We start from the raw sequence: 21,116 nt of genomic DNA on the forward strand, positions 1-21,116 counted from the left end.
AGGGGGGATTCATGTGTGGGAAAGAGTGATATTTTTACAGACATCCTAAATTCAACACATCCTCGGGTGAGTTTCTTCACAAAAAGAACGTCATGTTGGTTTCTACAACAAAACAACAGAACTAGAAAGAACGGTCCACATCCTAGTAACTCAACCAGATGTGAACAGTAAGTGTGGAAATGCATGAGGATTCCATTTAAGAACCATTTTACGGACATGAAAAAAAAGTAGATAGGGAGGGGGGGACTCGAGTATGTCGAAAAGTGGTTTCTGTAGGACAGGTAGTTTAAAAGGGTGGGATTGACTTGCTAGCGTCATCTGAAAAGGAAAACCATTTCAGAGGCGGAGCAAGTACATTTGTTTTGAAGATGGTATTTTTCCTTTGGATTCAAGTACACTAATGAATCATGCGCAATTAAGACAAGGAAAATGTATAAAGAAAGTTCAAGTATAAAGAACAGTCGCAGCTGTTCATTCCAGCTGGTTGAGTCACTGAGCCTCCTCCGGTCATTACCTGATGGCAAGTCAAAACATCCTACGATGCTGAAACATCTTACACCATTTCATTTTCACACTACAGTTCAACTCTCTTTTGATCTACGTCTCATAAAACTCATCTATTTATAGTTCTGTCGCTAACATACACATTACAACTCGTAGGTTACTTACACTGGATGAGATGTAGCAAGGAACGACAACACTTAGAGGGATATAAGCAGTGAATAAAGCTTTAATCGAAGGGCTGGATGTGTTTTTGCAATTTAGCATCTCCAAAATTCTGGAGGTTGTTTAGTTCTGACAGCTCTGGAAAATGTCTAAAACTCATCTGTTCACCAGCTAGCTTTTCCGCACTTAACCCGAGAAAAAACATGTATTTATAATATAAACAAGCTTTTATTTACAAAATGTCAAACTTTAAAGTGCATAAAGTGTATTTGCACTACTGTTTTAAACTTTTTAATACTTTCATTCATAAACATCGAGTTAAATTTAATTGGCTGTCTGATTCGACAACAAAAATCTTATAAACGGGAAATTTGCTGTTAAACTGCACAACTTGAGTTTTAGCGTTATTTGTTCTACAGACAATGAATCAAAAAAACTTCTAATATTGACTAACAGTAAAAATACACTACCCTAGTCCGGAACACAATCTTCACTTAAATCTTATATTCATAAATTCTTATTACACACAGGTAGGTCACGCAAAGCAATGATTAGCTTTTCCCTTGGAAACATTGTCATTGGCAGAGGAAAGATACAAAAACTAATTGGCCAGATTTTGTCTAAAACTTAAGTTGGTTTGTTATCAGCTTCTGTTTTTATCATATATTATACAGATACTAATTGCCTTAATATATCCTTCAAGAGTTTGGTTTCTTTTGAGGCATTATGAGAAATAATGGACCACAGAAGAAAACCTTTGAGCATACCAATCTAATTTATAGCAAACGGCTGCCTTGACCACAACCCCTCCGTATACAAAACTGAAAGACGAGAAAAGCTGAGATCTTTTCTTCTCGGGCTCACCCCTCTGAAATGGGGAGATGGGGCCGTCTTATTGGGCAGTAGGGGGTTTGACTTGAAGACCCATCCAGAAAAGCTCGAAAAACATTTCAGACGTCCTCTGATCAATCTTATTCAAGCAACACTGGGTGCATTTACAGCCCATTTTTCTGCACTTACACAATGTTTTTTACAGAGACGTTTAATGACAAGCCAGATGCCACCTCTTTGTTTGAGTACAGTACCCCTTCCCTAGCCTAGTAATTAGGTCACAAAATCACCAAGTTCTTTCGCCTGAGAGAGGCAGTGTCCTGTCACGACCCTCATTTGACTGAAACTTTCAGAGACAGAACTGGAGAAGTTCTGCTCGAGCAAGTCCCGACTAAACGCTAGAGCAGCCCCTGTCTGTTTTTGACATTTATCAGCGTTCTTGCTGCGGAGCAGACGCACACACACTTCTTGCGTTGCTGGCAAATCCCACAGCTTTTGGGGAAAGAGCGGAAATATTTGGCCTCACAAAACCGCCCGAAACCAGTGGTAACGTACAAACCAATCTCTCCTCTCTTTCAGCTCTCACCCTCAGTAATGTCGTAAAACACTTTTTGTACAACACTAATTGTTTGCTTTTTCCATCTGCGGGGTGCATGTCACATTTTTACGGGTTTACAGATTAAAACTTCTCATTGCATGCAGTTTGGAACTTCTTCGCTAAACATTGAGACGCTTGCAGATGGAGTGACGACAAATGTCTTCGGAAATAGGTCTGTCTCATCGCTGGAGCACTAGCGTACAGCTGCAGGACTGTAAAAGTGCTTATTGCTTTACTGTACCTGGTTTCCATTACAGTGTTGAGAGAGGGGGACCCCATATCATGCACGCCCCGCTAGGATGTTTTTTTTACTCATGGCCCAGTATATTTCAGCCCTCTCGTTCTCTGTCTAAGCTGTAGGTTTTATAGATTCTTGCCATCTGAGCCTGGTCAATCCTAAAGAGCTTAATTAAAACTCCCCCTCGTTTTTTTCTTTTCTTTGCTTCATCTCACCGCAGTTCTGATTTAATGCTAACCGGGATGACTTTGCCTCAGGGTCGGACTGAAGACCGCTTGTAGACGCCCCCTGCACTCATATCAGCATTGCTCAGCTGTTGATTTTATTCTCGTTTCCCCATTACTGTAAGTCAGGGTGTAACCGGTTGTGCGTCATCTTTCCTCGTCCCTGGCTTGATTTTTCTGCAAGATATTTAAAACTTTGTGAACGCAAGTAACAGATCTGTACAAAAACATAGATTTCTTCAGCATGTAGGCTTAAAAATCTTTAAAGCAGGAGGCATGATGCACTGATATATTTTCAAAAGAAAATACAGTTGAATGGTAACAAAACTCTTTGCTGTTTAAAAAACTTCAAACCTGTATATACGAACAAATTGTAAGTTTTAGTCTTGTGAACTGACAAAAATCCTATTCACCGAAATAATCAGATTTGAACTAAGTTTCTTACCATGTGAAAAACAATGTAAAGAGTTTTCCATTAAATTTAAAGGATTATTCACCCAAAAATAAAAATTCTGTCATTAATTACTTACCATTGTGTCGTTCCAAACCTGCAAGACCTTTTTTATCTTTGGAATGTAAATTAAAATATTTTTGAAGAAATAGAAGAAATTGTTGAATCAGGCTATTTTTTTTTCTTTGCGCACAAAAAATATTCTCGTTGCTTCATAAAATTAAAGTTGAGCCACTGATGTTACATGTTACAGGGACTATTTTACCAATGTTTCTGGGTCTTGAACGTTTCAGTTGTGTTGCTGTCTATGGAGTGTCAGAAAGCTCTCGGATTTCAACACAAATAACTAAATGAATAAGTCATATTCTGAGTTCAATACACGCCAATAAATGTTATAGAGCATAAACAATTCTATCAAAATTGGCTAAAACATACCCTTAAAATTAATAATTTGTTTGGAGGTCATAAGTTTAAATTAAAAAAAAAATAATTTAAACTAACAACAATTCCATTACCCTTCCACTAATAATTTAAATGTAAAATGTGTCTGCAATTCAGAAACTGCTACCAGCTTTTTGTTTTGAACACAATGTAAAGAGTTCCTGTTACTATTCTACTAATAATTGAAATTTAAAACTTAAATAACCATTCCACTAATAATTTAAATGTTTTTAATTTGGAAACCTGCTACCAGATTTAAAGTTTTAAGCGCAGCATGAAGAGTTTGTTACTATTCTGATAATAATTAAATTTTTACCTTAAATAACCACTCCAATAGTAATTTAAATTTAAACTAATACTTTGATCATCCATTCAGAAACTGCTACCAGGTTTAACGTTTTAAAAAACACCATAAAGAGATTCCATTACCATTCTGCATATTGAAATGTAATGATCCAGGTTAATATCACAAACCTCGATTCACTGAACCAAGAAACATCCCTTTCAGAGAACTTTGAAACTGAAAGAACTGACTCATATAGGATTTTATAATGATGATTTGAATGTTGCTACATTATCCAAAACCTTTTTCAGCCAAGTCTTGCAAATCATATTTAAGTTCTTAATGACTGTTTTTATGAGCTGAATTGTGGCTGCAAACAAACTGAACTGAATTGACCATAAACACTATTAATAAAACTTGAAACAAACAACACTAATGAACAGCGATATGTGCGCACATATGGCTTCATTGGAACGTTTTTAGATCATTTAATATGGCACATTGGAATATCTGGAGTCCAATGATGCGGATCCAAACATTTATACAAACCTTTCTAAAAAAGAAATTTGCACAAATGAGCTGTAGTTCCCATCGCTACAACCTGAGAGTTTGAATGTCATCAAGACCAAGTCTGTTCTTACTAAAAGTTGTGCTATGATTGTTACATTTGAACATAACACTTAAAAGCTCCTGCAGTCCTCTAAACACCACCCGTCACACACCCAAATAACAGTTTTACTCTTTACTCTTACAGTAAAGGTGTTAAAGGCTACTATTCCATCAAAGCTGTCTGGCTCTCCAGGGTCAAGCTGTTAAAGGCTGGATCACCTGTGATGCCGTAACTTATCATTATGGAAATATGTACGCTGACAGTATACATTAACAGAGTTATATGAGGAACACGTAGGGCTGAAATGCCTCTGTTTTATCCCACAGGTTTCAGCCATGAGACTAAACCTGATTCTGGCAACTCATTTCCTCGCCTGTCTGACCTTCAGCCTCGCAAATGATCAGAGACGTCCCTTGGCACGAGGTAGAAGACGAGGCGTTGGACCAAAACGAGCAAGAAAACAGACATCTAATACCGCCTTGCAGCAGGGAAGAACAGCAGAAAGCAATGGACAAGATGGATCTATTTTCGCTGAGTCTTACAAGAATTCAAAGGAGCCAAAGCCAAACTACGAAGTGACTGCAGGTCAGTGTAAAGAAAGTTACAGTCATTTGCCAATTTAGAAACTATTCATAATTTAAATCGGACCATTCTACAAAAAGTTGAATAATGAGTAGCTGATGTATCTTTTATTGCTAAAACAGACTTTTTAAACATAAAAATCAACATAAAATATCCATAAATCCATTGTGTATATCTATTGAAATTGAACTGACTTGCCTTAATATATATTGTGCAACTGAACAACAAAAATCACCAAAAGCACCACCTAGCATTCAACCAGCAGTATTATATTTATCAGTATAGATGATGAAAAATGTCAATGAAGTCTATTTGAGCGAAGAGTTTTTTATATACAAAATCTTTTTTTTTTTTTTTTTTTTAATTACAGTAGATGTCGTGGAAGCATGTTCATTTCTTCTACAGGTTGAAAAAGTTATACAAATTCAAGTATACATTGAGAGTCTTCAACTGCCTTATAGCTTAGGACCATATTGGTTAGTTTATATGATATAGTACATGACCATTCTGCCCAAGGTTCTGAACACTGACCACATGATTATACACTGGCAACATGTGACAGTGTGAACCTGCAATTCTCTAAAAAACAAACATCTGCTTGCACCACAGTGAAAACACAGATGGTGCCACCAGATATCACTGGTAGAAAACAATACACTTTAAGTGTCTTTAGCATTAGAGTCAATAACAGATCTGTAATTCTTAGCCAAAGAAGTGTGAGTGAAAAAAAGCACATATGTGGTCAGCAAGAACCCAGAAACAATAGAAAGAAAAGAAACACTTCCCAGCAGACTCATTTTACTACTGTATTGCTAGCATGTGTAGACCATTGACTACTAAGATCTCCCTCCATGAGAATGTAGATGTAGAAAAGCTACTACTCTATATGCCAAGTGGAAAACAATGTTGCGATAAACTGATCTACATAGCCATTTTAACAGCCTGATTATCGTACTGGATAACAACAAAGCCAGCTTGTCATTAACAGGAGTTGGTTTACAAAATCGTCTAATAGCCCTGTAAACACAAAATGCAGCTTCTGTTGTCAATCAGTTTTTTTAAGTTTTAATCATTATTTGAAAAATAATGAATCAAATCAACATAGAAAGTTGCAGCCTTGAGACATTTTCAAGGTATTGTAATTAAACCAAAATTAATTCATTGCTCTGAACTGATTCTTCGTAATGATTTAGTTGCAACATTTCCCAAACTTCACTCAATTTAAACTCAATTTCACCCCAAAATTTAAATTGTCATTATTTGCTCACCCTCAGGATGCTCCAAAATCTATATGAGTTTTTTCGTCTTTTGAACACAAAAGAAGATATTTTGAAGAATGTTGGTAACCACAAAGTCAATGGTAACCATTGGCTTCCATACTATTTTTAAGTCTGAGAGCTTTTTTCTGAACCTGCATAGACAGCAACACAACTATCATGTTCAAGGCCCAGAGATGAAGCAAGGACATCATTCAAATAGTCCAATTGGCATCACTGGTTCAACTGTATTTTTTCGAAAAAGTATTCTCGTAGCTTCGTAAAAATTTCGGTTTGAACCACTGATGTCACAACAATGTCCTTGATACCTTTGTGGGCCTTAAAATGTGGTAGTTGCGTCACTGTCTATGCAGGCTCAGAAAGCCCTCGGATTTAAATCAAAAAAATATCTTAATTTGTTTTCTGAAGATGAACGAAGGTCTGATGGGTTTGGAATGACATGAGGGTGAGAATTAATGACATTGTTGGGTGAATTATCACTTTAAGCAAAGCTAATTTTATGTTCCTGAAAGGTTGTATATTGATCACATTTCTACATTTCCTTCTTTTTTGTATAATTATTCCAGCAAAATCAGAGCACTGTGTATTTCGAGAGGCATCACCCATGTACGATAAAACGGTGTGGTCGCCAAAGCCATGTGTGAATTGCCTGTGTTCCAGCGGTGAGGTGGTGGTCTGCGACCGAATACTGTGTCCCGCCTTGCATTGCCAACTCAAATTTCAACCAATCGGACAGTGTTGCCCAATTTGCATTGACCCAGGTTCGGAAAAACAATTTAAATTATACCAAAGCATGGCATTAGAACTGCCAGTGTATTTTATATATAAATTATGATGTTTAATTTCTCCTTGTCTTATAAACTCAAAATTGTCACATTCTCAGTTGTCGACGCCCCTGACTTTTCCGGTGACCCTCCTTTTCCCATCGATCTCGGCGATCCCTATACTGAAATATCACAAAGCCAGAGAGATAAGAAAGAAAAACTAAAAAAAGGATGAAGAGGAACGGATTCGAAAAAAAAAGACGCTGAACGCAAGCAAAGGAAGAAGCAGAAGAAAGAAGAAGCTGAGAGACAGAGGAAGTTAAAAGAGGCGAAAGAAGCCAGAGAAAAAGAGGAGGAGCTAAGGAGGCTACGAGAGGAGCAAGAGGAGAGAGCAGCGGCGGAAGAGAGGAAAAGAAGGATGGAAGAACAGCGGAGGGTTGAGGAGGACAGGGCTCGTAGGCTGGAGATGGAGCAAAGAGAGATGATAAGAGCTCTAGAAGAAGCAGCTGAACGCGCCAAGGAAGGACTCCGCGGAGACGAGGCCACTGAAGACGAGGACATGGTTTGGTTGAGGGGGGACGTTTTCCAAATGCCACCAGTGCCACCAACGAGAGCAGCAAATTCTCCTTCTCTCTTAGCTCTTCAAGAGCCAACCGAACCGGGCGAGGAGGACCATGAACCGGGCGAAGACGAAACAGGTGTAGTCGAGGAGGAATCTGAGATGGTAACCACATTGCTGCCTCCAGGTTGTTCGATCTCTGACGTCACTGTCACCTGTGAAAATGCTAAACTGACGGGTATACCTCCACTGTCCATCCCTGAGCTCAAATCACTCAGCCTACAGGGTGAGTAAGGCTGCATCCCTGTATAACCCCTTCACAGGTTGTAAGGAGATACAGGCACTGCAATGGAACTTAGATCACTTACCTAAGACACATGCAAAAAATTAAGTCTAAATCAGTGCATACGCCAGTATTTACACAGTCCATGTATACAGATCCCAGTGAGGCTAATTTTGATAACTTGTCATGCATTATGAAATTACAGGCAATGAAATCAAAACCATCCCTGCTGGAGCATTCAATGGCATTCCCAACTTAGAGTGGATAGACTTGGGGAAAAACAAGATCGTGTCATCTGGCATAGACCCACAAACATTTAAAGTAAGTTCAAAATGCTAGTTTACCACATACTGCAAATAACAAACACATAAACATCCTTCCGGCAAGAGAAACACTGTGACCACCCAAATGATCCAACTGCAATTTTCTTGTTTGTTTTTTTTTAGCCAAATTTGCAATTGCTCAGATGGCCAAACAATCACCCTTTGAAAGTTTGTTTTATTTTTTTTAAATGCCACACATGTAGTGCCATACTGAATGGCTGTGGTGCAAAAAATGGTGTAGATACTGTATGTTCATGCCAGTTAATTGCATCAGACTTTATGTGAAAAGATCTTAAAGGCCCCCAAAACATGTGAATGATGTCTTTGTGTGATCTGCAAGGCTGCCGAAATCTTGTTGCATTGTTTTTGGAATTCTTAAAAGTCTGCTTAATGTAGACAGATAAGAAATGTAAATAATCTGACCCATTTCTGAGTGTAAATTTTGCTCAATTAGACTGACATGTACATAATTTTTTTTAAAGATCATGCAGCATTCTGGAAACTGAGATAATGTACCTTCCGATGCTGCCCTTTTGTTCAGAATTCATATGAATTACTTCATGTCTTCCAGCTGAACTTTAGGTGAATCAAAGAAGCAAATGTTTCTTCCATAATGGTTTAAAAGCATGCAAAAACAGTACCATCTGCAAACCTAACAGTGCTGAGCTCCAACAGTTCGCTCTGTTCGTAGCCATATGGCTTTTACAGGAGTCACAAATCCTACTCTAATACACTATACCCACTTGTACCTGACACTTGTAGTCATGCTTTTTTTGCACAGACGTTCATATAAAAACAAAATTCCATGGCATGTGTTCAAGAGAAACAACAGAGGATATGCTATGCTAGTCTTTCCTATTTTCGCTGGGCTCTAACCAGTAGAAATATGCCCATCATCTGAACAAATGTAATATTTATACAATACCCAGAATATGTGTTAATTCATCAGAAAGATTGGAGTTACGATCAGATATACAATAGATACGGACATAGATTCGGCATTTGGATACATGTCACTAACAAAAGACAAGTATCCAAAGCATTGGCAGAAAGTGGAAAATTTTCACTGAAGGATTCGAAAGCATATTGTATATGACCTTTATTTTTCACACCTAAAGATTAATGACGTGATTTTTATGTAACTTTCTTTTAAAGTCTTAAATTCCTGTCTCGCCTATACATGGATGGAAACCTTCTGGAACAAATTCCCTCTGAGCTCCCATCAACACTCCAGGAGCTCAAGATAAATGAGAACAATCTAAAAGAAATTGAGGAAAACAGCTTTGAAGGTAAAACAGTTACGCAAAATTGCTATGTATTAGGTTAGCATAATTAAAACATCTATAAAATGCTGACATTTAATCAACTAATACTAGCCTGAAATGTTCCTTACCTAATGTTGTACTATGAAACCACAATATTTTCAATAACTCCATAATTCCTGGAAGGTCTCAGCAGTCTGGTTATTTTGGAAATGGAGGGGAACTTGCTCAGTGAAGGTAACGTGCATCCACAGGCCTTTAAGCCCCTCAAAGAGCTGACTTACCTTCGCCTTGGCAGAAACCATTTCCGTACCATTCCTCAGGGCCTACCTGCCTCTCTACTGGTGAGTTTCGAAATGGAGAACTACTTCTGGAGTCAAGGAACATCAAGAAATCAAGATGTCAAACAATCTTGTTCATTTAACTGCAAGTTTGTAGGCTATAAAGCAGCACTAGTTTTACAGTACCTGTGGGAAATCAGTGGCACTTAAAGGGTTAGTTCACCCAAATATTAAAATTATGTCATTAATGACTCACCCTCATGTCGTTCCAAACCCGTAAGACCTCCGTTCATCTTCGGAATACAGTTTAAGATATTTTAGATTTAGTCCGAGAGCTTTCAAGTCCCTCCGTTGAGAATGTATGTACGGTATACTGTCCACGTCCAGAAAGGTAATAAAAACATCTTCAAAGTAGTCCATGTGACATCAGAGGATCCGTTAGAATTTTTTGAAGCATCGAAAATACATTTTGGTCCAAAAATAGCAAAAACTACGACTTTATTCAGCGTTCTCTTCTCTTCTGCGTCTGTTATGAGCGCGTTCACAACACTGCAGTTTAATGATATCCGGTTCACGAACGAATCACTCGATGTAACCGGATCTTCTTGAACCAGTTCACCAAATCGAACTGAATCCTTTGAAACGGTTTGCGTCTCCAATAAGCATTAATCCACAAATGACTTAAGCTGTTAACTTTTTTAATGGTGGCTGACACTCCCTCGTTCAAATAAACCAATATCCCGGAGTAATCCATTTACTCAAACAGTACACTGACTGAACTGCTGTGAAGAGAGAACTGAAGATGAACATCGAGCCGAGCCAGATAATGAACGAATGATTGACTCGTTCTCGAGTCAAGAACCGTTTCTGTCGGACGCGTCCGGTTCGAGAAGCGAGGAGCTGATGATACTGCGCATGCGTGATTCAGCGTGAAGCATACTGACACACAGCGCGTCTGAACCGAGCTGGTTCTTTTGATGATTGATTCTGAACTGATTCTGTGCTAATGTTATGAGCGCGGGTAAACCGAAGGCTTGAATCAAGGGCAGTCATCGCCAATGAAGTCATTACGTTGAGCGCAAAAGAACTGGTGAACCGTTTTCTTCAACCAGTTTATTGAATCGAACTGTCTGAAAGAACCGGTTCGCGGAAAAGAACAGAACTTCCCATCACTACTAGTGATCCGAAAACCTATGCAACCGGTTCTTGACTCGAGAACGAGTCAATGTTTCGTTCGTTATCTGGCTCGGCATCTTCAGTTCTCTCTTCACAGCAGTTCATTCAGTGTACTGTTTGAGTAAATGAATTACTCCGGGATATTGGTTTATTTTGACTCAGAGGGAGTGTCAGCAACATTAAAAAAGTTAACAGCTTAAGTCATTTGTGGATTAATGCTTATTGTTGACGCGAACCATTTCAAACGATTCAGTTCCATTTGGTGAACTGGTTCAAGAAGATCCGGTTACATCGAGTGATTCGTTCGCGAACCGGATATCACTAAACTGCAGTATTGTTAACGCGCTCATAACAGACGCGGAAGAGAAGAGAACGCTGAATAAAGTCGTAGTTTTTGCTATTTTTGGACCAAAATGTATTTTCGATGCTTCAAAAAATTCTAACGGACCCTCTGATGTCACATGGACTACTTTGATGATGTTTTTATTACCTTTCTGGACATGGACAGTATACCGTACATACATTCTCAATGGAGGGACAGAAACCTCTCGGACTAAATCTAAAATATCTTAAACTGTGTTCCGAAGATGAGCGGAGGTCTTACGGGTTTGGAACGACATGATGGTGAGTCATTAATGACATAATTTTTTACCCCCATGTTGTTCCAAGACTGTAAAGCAATTATGGCAAAACAACCCTATAACTTTACCACAAAGTAATTTGAAGCTGCTCAAGTCCAATTTAATTGCATTGTCAAGTAACAACGGTTTCTGTATATTTTATTCAATGAAGCAAACTGTACAATTTACTTCATACTCTCTTTGACATTCAGGAGTTGTACCTCGAGAACAATCTGATTGAAGATATCTCTGAAACAGCATTCAACCACACCACAAACATCAACGTCGTTGTGCTAAGACAAAATAAATTAGATGAGTCAAGCATTGCACCTTTAGCCTGGATTAATCACAGGTGTGTGTTCTCAAAAAGGTTAACAATGAAACCATTGTTTAAGCAAAAATGGCTCACTTTTGTTTCATAAAAAGTTTATTGTGCATAAAGAATGGAAAATGAAATAGCAGACATTTGGTTCCAATGAATTGTTGGTGGTTAGTAAATATGTTTTTGCACTGAAAGATTACATGCTAAAGTAGTGCAAACGTTTAGCGCAATAGCCCTTCGGAAGAACTGAAAGGTGGTGCATTTTACAAAAGTAAAAAAAAAAACCTTTCTGGGTTTCCTCTTTTTTAAAAACATGAACACTTAGCCCTTTCTCACTGTATCTAAAAGGAACCTGGAATCTGTGGATCTCTCGCACAACAACTTCTACCTGGTTCCATCCTTCCTTCCAAAGTCGCTGGTTCACCTGGTGCTGGCTGGGAATCAGATTGAACGCATTCCAGGATACGTGTTTGCACACATGGAGCCTGGCCTGGAGTACCTCTACCTCTCTTACAACAAGCTGGACGGTGATGCTATTGAGCCAGAGTCCTTCTTTGGCACCTTCAACACTATGACCGAACTCTGTCTAGACCATAACCAGCTTACATCTATTCCGATGGGAATTAATGAGATGACAACATTACATTTCCTACGACTTAACAACAACAAAATAAGGTACACTGCTTGCCTCCTGCAAAGAGTAATGAGTTTGTCATAATTTCCTGTGAAGCAATGGTCTATCACCATTTAGTACTACCTTAGATTTATATAACACTTGACACAAATAACAAAGCTTCAAAGCAACTTCACACAATTTATCTTGAAAAATAAGTTTATTTTCCTTTCCAGTTGCCAAATGATGTGAATGGGTGTTTTTTTTTTTATTAGTCCAAAAGAAATCTAATAAAGTGCATCCATCCAAAAAAGTGCCTCGGGGGTGAATAAAGACCTCCTGAAGCAAATTGATGCGTTTGTGTAAGAAAAATATCTATATTTAAAACTTAATAAACCATAATCTCTAGCTTCCGCTAACTATCATACTTGTGTTCAGCGAGTCCAGCAGATGATGTAGGCATACCTAAAGCTCCGGTGAGAATACACTAATCATGAGAAGCAAGTTTTGTTTACAGCAAAGGAAAAAGTCTCCTCTTGGATTATATTGAAATCCTCCAATATTTTTGTTAACAAATCCTTGTTTTGTAATTCGTGACTTTTTGTTTTGTTTTGCTCTCTCCTCTGCGCTTCCACATTCATAACCTCTCACCAGAGCTTGCACTACACCTTCATCCTACATCATCCACTGGACATCACTCTCTCGTGAACACACGTATGACCAGGGTCCCCAAAAACGGGGGGGATTTCCACCCCTCTAGTCTACGCATCCCTGCCTCTGCTGAAATATGTTTATCCCCAAAAACATCCCACGAACCCACTCCGACGTCTCAATCTAGATCAAATGATTCACGATACATGCTTTGAAGTCCCGATCTGAATCAAATGATTGGAATTACATTCAAAATTATCCAATTAATTATCATTAATTTGAAACAAGGTATAAAAAGCAGAAGCACCAAACTATCAGTATCAGCAGATGTTATTCTAAACAATCGGTATCAGCGCAGAAATTTTGTATTGATGCTCCCCAGTTCAAGATACATTTTCTGAAAATATAGAATTTTTTTTTTTTGTGATGTATGGAAATCTTTGAGATCCTGTGTGTTTTTTGTCCAACAGGCACATATCAGAAGATGCCATCTGTGACCCCATGAATAAGGATGACTCTCATCTAGTTGCCCTTCGCCTCGAGAACAATTTCCTTGACCCCCGGAAAATCCCACCCACGGCTTTCTCCTGCGTCCGCTCCTACTCTAGTGTTGTTTTAAAGCCTCAGAGGATCAAGTAACTACAATCTTGTGTTCTACTATTATAAACCACTAAAGACCGTAAATATAAAACTAAAGTTGATTCCTGTGAAACATGCATGTTATCATGAAAATATAACTCTTTTGTCCCAAAAAAGAGAAATTGTCCCAAAAATGTCATTGAATCTCTAATTGGTATGCTTATTTTCAGTCTTGTTTTTTATAAACTTCCATTTTAAAGTCAGATAAGACTGAACATGATCATCACCTCGAGGCTCATAGCAGAACGCTGTCGTTGTTCACCTCCTGTCTAGACGTGTCTTTGTAAGATGCATGAATCAACTGTATAAAAAGTTCAAGAGGAAAAAAGTAGCAGACTATAACTTTGTATTCTATGTTGGGCTGTATCTTATTCTTGTCATAACAGTATTAAGTTCGTCTGTCATAGCGAAGATAAACTGAATGCATGGCTTTTCTTAAGCGTTTATAAAAGAAAGCAGCCAAAATCAACATGCTTACATAATGTTTTTTTTTTTTTACTAAGACAGGACCAATAAAGGACTGTTACTACTGAGAGAACTGTGATGCATAATTGAAAGATATCTACATGGTTCAAGTTTAGAATTGAGTGGGAAAACCAATACAGCTTGGATGAAACATTTTCCTACTGTATGTAGTTTGCTTTTCACGTAATCACTTATTTTACCCAGATGTGAGTGTTAAATTAAACTATCACATAAATAGATTTCCTAAAATGCCTATTGTATTTCTTTCTCAAAATATCCCAGTATAAAACATCTGTGCTCAACAGAAATCCTGTGCTAATGGAATCTCTGCGGACCGAAACACATTAATGACCCCTGTAAATGATCTGACTATGACCTCATAGTCTTCCGCTCCTTCCGAGATTCTTCTAAGATTCCGAGTTCTCGCTCCATCATCGCCAGTGTAATGGGGACGATTGCTGAAAAATGCCTCTGAGGTTGAATTGGGGTTTCACTGATTTTAGGCTACGACTGAAAAGAGGGGAAAGAATAAACAACAAAAAAACCTGGAAGGGGAATCATCTCAGAAGCTTTCCATGAAGCTATCCATGACTCAAGTACTAGTCACATGGTTTTTATTCAATCTTATTTTGAGGGGTAAATAATCAACAGCTGAACCACCCCCTCCTAGTGTCTGGGTACTGTTAGATCTTGCTCTATATTTAGAGGACAAGCAAATCTGTGGAAAACCGCCAACATATCTCGAGTATTTGCAAGGTTGAGACATTACCAACGAGATCCCACACATTACAACAAATATGATTGAAGGCGTGAATGACAAAAGAATTAGTGAAAGATTGAGGGAAATTATTAGTATTTCATCCTCCTTGAACTAGATAAAATAAGCCATAGACACACAGCTACACTGCCCCCCAAAAAAGCAGATACCAATAAAAAACACATATTTCCAGTAGTGTAAGAAAAAAAGAATCATTAAACAGCAAAGCTGTGAAAACCGCCAACATATCTCAAGGCTGCACAAGTGTTTGCAAGGTTTGAGATATTTCCAACATGGTTCTGCACGTCATAACATTACAACAAATAAGACTGAGGGTGTGAAAGACAAATAATTAGAGATCGACTGAGCCAAATTATTGGTATTTAATCACTTTTTCTCTGAAACATTCCTGAACTGGTTCACCCTCACATGTTGCATATGTAATAGTATCTACATCCTTTTAATTTACGGCACCAACTTGACATACAGTACCACAAACATTTATTGGTTTGAGGTTGGTTATCATTTCGGAAGGAATGCCGGCCAGTGAGACTCAGAACGGAGAAACCATGAGACATAGGAACTTCCATCATCTCAAAACCCCCAGCCAAAACCAAGCATATGTGGCGCCACCAGTACTGCCCTGTGAATAGAGAGGGGTTGCAATTTGTGCTGCTGTAAGCAAACAGCACCATCAAGTCTGGAAAAGTTATTATCCAACATTTAGGTTGAGATTAAAGCTCCCCCATGACTTGGGAATTACAAGATTTTACACTGATTCAAGAATGATTTAGTCACGATAACATGCATTTCCAGTCCTAAAAAGTGAATGATGCCATTTGTGAATTATTGCTCTTTCTGGCAGTTCTTGAATCAATCAATCAATCAATCATTCTAAATAATCTGATGGGATTCATCTCAAGTAAAGCAGAATTATTTTTAATGCCTAACAATTTAAGTTAAGGTTTTTTATTTATATTTCTCACTAAAAACCCATTTTCATCTGGCATTTTATATCACAATCAAGCCATTACATCACAAGATTTAGTGTTTTATCTAAAGATAGAAACTCAGAAATAGCCCCACAAATTATGCAATATCATACACTCTAAAATATTTCAATATGTCAAAAGTCCACCCACTGGCAATGTAAAGAGTGAGAATATCCCAGACTGGCCATTGAAAATTTAGGCGTACAAAACTGGCCCGGTTTCAAGCACTGATGAGAAACATACGGCTGGTAACAATGAGTGTTCAGTGCTAGTTAAGCATCCAGCAGAGCTGCGTGGAGTTCCTACCCCTTATTCCCAATCTGCTCCTTGATCCAGCAGCATCTTTTCCATCCCCATTCATTCAAGGATCTCATGCTTTGACGAGTGTGATCTCCACCTTTCGGGCTTTCATGCACGCTGCATTTAAGAACCTGTGCCTCAACAAATCCTCACGGCAAAACTGATCTCACCCCTGGAGGCTTACTTGAAGCAGGATTACACAGATTCATCAGGTAAGTTGCTTTTATCTGATTCTAGATTTCGGAACAGTGATTTCACCTCATTAAGTTGGCTCCATTTTATAAAATGTTTGAATAAACCAGAAAACATATTATTATACTAATTGGGGGTGTAGAAATGAATTTAAAAGTGCTGCGGTGAAACATTTACAGATCAATTCTTCATCATTTATGATGCTGAGCAATAACATGCAACTTTCTCTGAACATATGAGAAACAAAGTTGCAAGTACTTGGGCTGCTCTGCATCATAAATGATGAAGAATTTATCTGTAAATTGTTTTAAAACAAATATTTAAGTTTTCTTATTTATTACTAAAGGAGTTTCTTTTCTATTTTAAATAATAAAATGGTTTTAAAATATAAAAATCATACCAAATACAACAAATGATGAGTTAGATTTGCCATTAAATGACATGTGGATGGCGTCAGAAATATCTATAAACTGTGAGCAACCTTCTCATTCGTTGATGCCTAAAAGCGTCCATAAACTAGATCGCTCTATAAACAATTGTTCAAGTGCAGCTGGTTCATTTTTAACTTCTTTTGCAAACAATTACAGCAGTCACTAACAGTTTGCCCTCTTAATTATTAATGCTACTGAACTGAATCGGATTCAAACATTGTGCAGCTAGAGAAAAAAAATGCAAAACATTTAAACAATGCCCAAAATATTACACAACTCTGAGGGTAGCGATAGTTATTGTAAAGTGATATGTAAGTCTTTTTAGTAAGAATATAACTCTAATCTGTGATCAATTCCTATTGGCTCATTTCATTGTGATGCTAACTAATAATCCAATTAGGAGCCTTGGGATCCAATTCACTTTTTTTTTCATCCTGTGAAAAATACAAAACAATGTAACATTTGCATGCCAAAATGTGAACAATTTGACAAAGCGCTTGTGCTCATGTTCGCAGGGCTAAAGCATTTATGACTAAAGCTGCACCATGAAGTTACTTTTACTACTCACCCTGCTGACGTTATGTCACGCCAAACCATACACCCCCATCAACGTCATGGATTTCATCAAGGATCATGACATCATGCAACAAGACGCGGGTGATTTTGATGACGACGATGATGACGACGACGGTGACGACTACGACAACTATGATGATAACTTTGTTTCGGACTGTCCCGAAGGGTGTCGGTGCTCAAAGAAAGTTCTGCAGTGTTCTGATCAGGGTAAGAACTTCATGAGACTACTTTAAACAACAAATACGGTATGAGTCCGACTCGTCATTTTAGGAGGTCGACTTGTATTACATAGCTACGATTTAGTTGGTTTTAGTTTTTATGTTTTATTTAATTGGACTAACAGCATACTGTATTTTAGCTGTTAGACGGTTTGTTGTCAATGCACATTAAGACGGATGCTTTAAGATGTGTTAAGAAAGTATGGAAGCTTGTTTCGGCCGCGTGAATAAAAATAAATAAATAAAAAAGTTAATCTCGCAATTCTGAACTCCTAATTTTGAGAAGAAAAGTCTGAATTGTGAGATATAAACTCGCAGTTGCAAGAAAAAGTCAGAATCACAAATAAACATTTTTTTTTTCAGAATTCCAAGATGTAAACTCAGAATTAAGAGCGAAAAAAGAATCAGAATCAGAATTGTCAGGATTTAGAATTAAGATTAAAATTTTAAAATTATCTTAATTTATTTATATATATATATATATATATATATATATATATATATATATATATATATATATATATATATATATATATATATATATATAAAAATTTTTTTTTTTTTTTATTCTTATTTTTTTTTGTACCGTGGCAAAAACAAACTTCCATAAGAAAGTGGCACATGTATTACAAAAAAAAAAAAAAAAACCCAAACCATCTCAAGACATTTATGTTCTGTGTTAGGTCCCATTCTGCTCTGTCTTGTTGATTTTGAATGCAAGAACATGTCTTAGAAAAAACACATCTGAACTGGATTATAATTACTTAGGGTTTTCTTAAGACTCATTTATCAGCTAGTATCTCAGGCAACCCACAAACATGTGCAGTTTTGCACATCACTATAATAAAGAAGAATTTCTTGTGTATAAAATCTCACATGAATCATTCAAGAAGAACAGCCTGATTGAGGTAATTGAACATTTTATACCAGTCTCATTTTTTATTTATATTTCATTTTCTTTCTGTCTTTACAGGTCTGACCAAGGTACCAAAGAACATTCCTGCAAACACGTTGCTCGTCGATCTCCAAAACAATGACATCACGGAAATCAAGGAAGATGATTTCAAAGGCTTGGATAATCTCTATGTGAGCAGTAAACACCCTCGTCAAATGCTTTTAGGGCATTTTAAGAGCTGTGTGTTTTTTTACTGGGTTCACACAAGGACATCTGGAGACGTGCAGTGGTAGCGGGATCATGTGGAATTCTGGACACATATTTGAGTGTTATTGATATTTGCATTTACTGGGGACTGTTTCATACTTGTGGTAAATATTTGCTCATGATTAGTGGTAAAATGGTTAAATGTCCTTGCTAAGCAAGAAAGCTAGAAAGGGAATAAAATACCAAGAATATAAAAAACAGAGCCCACATCTTGCAAACAAGAAGACAAAATTCTTTTCAGACTTTCCAGAAAATTCCAGAATATTCAGAACAGATTATTCAATGATAAAATTATATATATACATACATACATATATATATATATATATATATATATATATATATATATATATATATATATATTATATATATATATATATATATATATATATATAATAAAACTTTATTTATTTTTAATGATTGGTCAGTCCAAGAGTTCAGAATTTTACTTCTCTGGTAATATTTTAATGGTTCAACCAGAAAACCATTTTTATCAACATATTTTAAACTATTAGTATTGTTATGGTTATGTCATCTACCAAAAATACTTCAAATAATGATATTTAATGTGCAATAATAGCTGGAACTTCCGCAGAAAACGTAGCCAGGTAGAAAGACAGAAATGTTTAAGTTCAAAGTCATCAAAAATGTACAATTCTGATTGACTGATTGAGGAATTCTGTTTTAAAAACGGCAGATATGAAGTTTGTGGTTATATACCTCTATTATTCCCTTTCTGTATTTGCAGGCCCTGTTTCTGCTCAACAACCAGATATCAAAAATTCACCCAAAGGCCTTTCGCAAAATGAACAAACTCAAGATTCTCCATCTGTCATACAACCTGCTGACACAAATGCCCGAGAACCTTCCCACGAGCATTCAGTCCCTGCGACTGCACGACAACAAGATCAGCCGACTTTCCAAAGGAGCATTTAGAGGAATGCAAGACCTAAATGTTTTAGGTAGGTCTCCTAAGTGACGACCTTAAATAAACACGGTCTGAGTCATGCTAAGCAGTTAGCGCACATGCTTCAACGCATTGAGATGATCGTCATGACCTCGTTAAATCTGGTTATATAATGAGATGAATGATCTTGTGCACTATTTATGTCTGACAAGAACAAGCTCAATTCAATCAACTGATCTCAGGTGACTTACAGTTAAAGAAAACTCTGCCCTCTGCTGTCTACTATATTATGATCTGCATTTACAGATTATATTTGAATAGATTATGGCAACCATAAGGGTTCTGGTTCAAACCCAAAACGGAGTCACATTTTTCAATGTAAATGACTATTTGCTTAGAAAAACAAGTTCCCTTTCCCTTTCCTTGCATCTCTAGAACTGAGTGCAAATCCAATTGCAAACAGCGGGATTGACCCAGAGGCTTTTGACGACATGGCGACTCTCTACTTGAGAATAGCTGAAGCGAGGCTTACAGCTATCCCTAAAGGTATGCATTTAAATCTTTTATAAAAATATAAAAAAAAAGTCTTAAAAAGTGCTTTCAAATTTGTTTGATGTAACACGCCTTTCTTCTTCAAAAACTAAATGTTAAAATGTGTTAACTTACTTGCCATTTCTGAGTAAAAAAACGGTTTCTACACACCGTTACGAGTCTCATAATAGAGATGTTTATTAATCTAAATCCCACAGATCTGCCATCCTCCTCACTGAACTTCACTTGGACTATAACAAGATTGCCAAAATAGAGTCTGAGGATTTTTTGCGTTTAAAACGTCTACAAAGGTAAGGTAAACAAAACTCCACCTTGTGGTCAAAAAGAGAGCACGACTTAAAGAAGCTGTGTCTTCTACAGGCTTTGTCTTGACTTCAACCAAATCAAGAACGTGGAGAACGGAAGCCTCGCTGCCATTTCCAAAGTCAGAGAAATTCATTGGATAACAATAAACGAAAAAGTTCCCCCAGGCTTGAACACCTTGAAATATCTGCAGGTAAAAACACACATATGCATGCAACTGGAACATGGAGTGCACATGATGTGCATGGAGATTTAATCAACTTCACTTCCTCTTTTAGGTGGTGTACTTACATGCCAACAGCATCGGTTATGTTGGAGTAAATGACTTTTGCCCTTTGAGAACCCGGGTTAAGAAATCCCTCTACACTAGGATCAGTTTATATGCAAACCCAGTGAAATACTGGGAGATTCAGCCACCTACTTTTCGGTGCGTTTCCAGCCACAATTCAGTGCAACTGGGTAACCACAGAAAGTGAGTGAAGCGAACTACCAATGCGCACCACTAGAGAGCAGCATTTATAATAGTCAAGAACTTCATCCTAATGTAATAAATGATCGTTTCATGTC

At 37.4% G+C, this 21,116-nt stretch overlaps 1 protein-coding gene and 1 pseudogene across 1 annotated transcript; both read left to right on the forward strand.

The window, feature by feature from the left end:
• The first annotated feature begins 1,809 nt into the window (after positions 1-1,809).
• LOC109047178 (extracellular matrix protein 2-like) lies at positions 1,810-13,766 on the forward strand. Its single transcript, XM_042754592.1, is given in 10 exon segments — positions 1,810-2,043; positions 4,669-4,927; positions 6,768-6,962; positions 7,085-7,810; positions 8,013-8,128; positions 9,284-9,419; positions 9,579-9,736; positions 11,682-11,821; positions 12,140-12,466; positions 13,526-13,766. Coding segments are annotated over 9 exon segments (2,217 nt in total). The 5' UTR covers positions 1,810-2,043; positions 4,669-4,677; the 3' UTR covers positions 13,695-13,766.
• Positions 13,767-16,057: 2,291 nt separating this feature from the next.
• LOC122143996 lies at positions 16,058-21,026 on the forward strand (annotated as a pseudogene).
• The last annotated feature ends 90 nt before the right edge of the window (positions 21,027-21,116 follow it).

Source organism: Cyprinus carpio, unplaced genomic scaffold (assembly GCF_018340385.1).
Source record: "Cyprinus carpio isolate SPL01 unplaced genomic scaffold, ASM1834038v1 S000006552, whole genome shotgun sequence".
Taxonomy (NCBI): domain Eukaryota; kingdom Metazoa; phylum Chordata; class Actinopteri; order Cypriniformes; family Cyprinidae; genus Cyprinus; species Cyprinus carpio.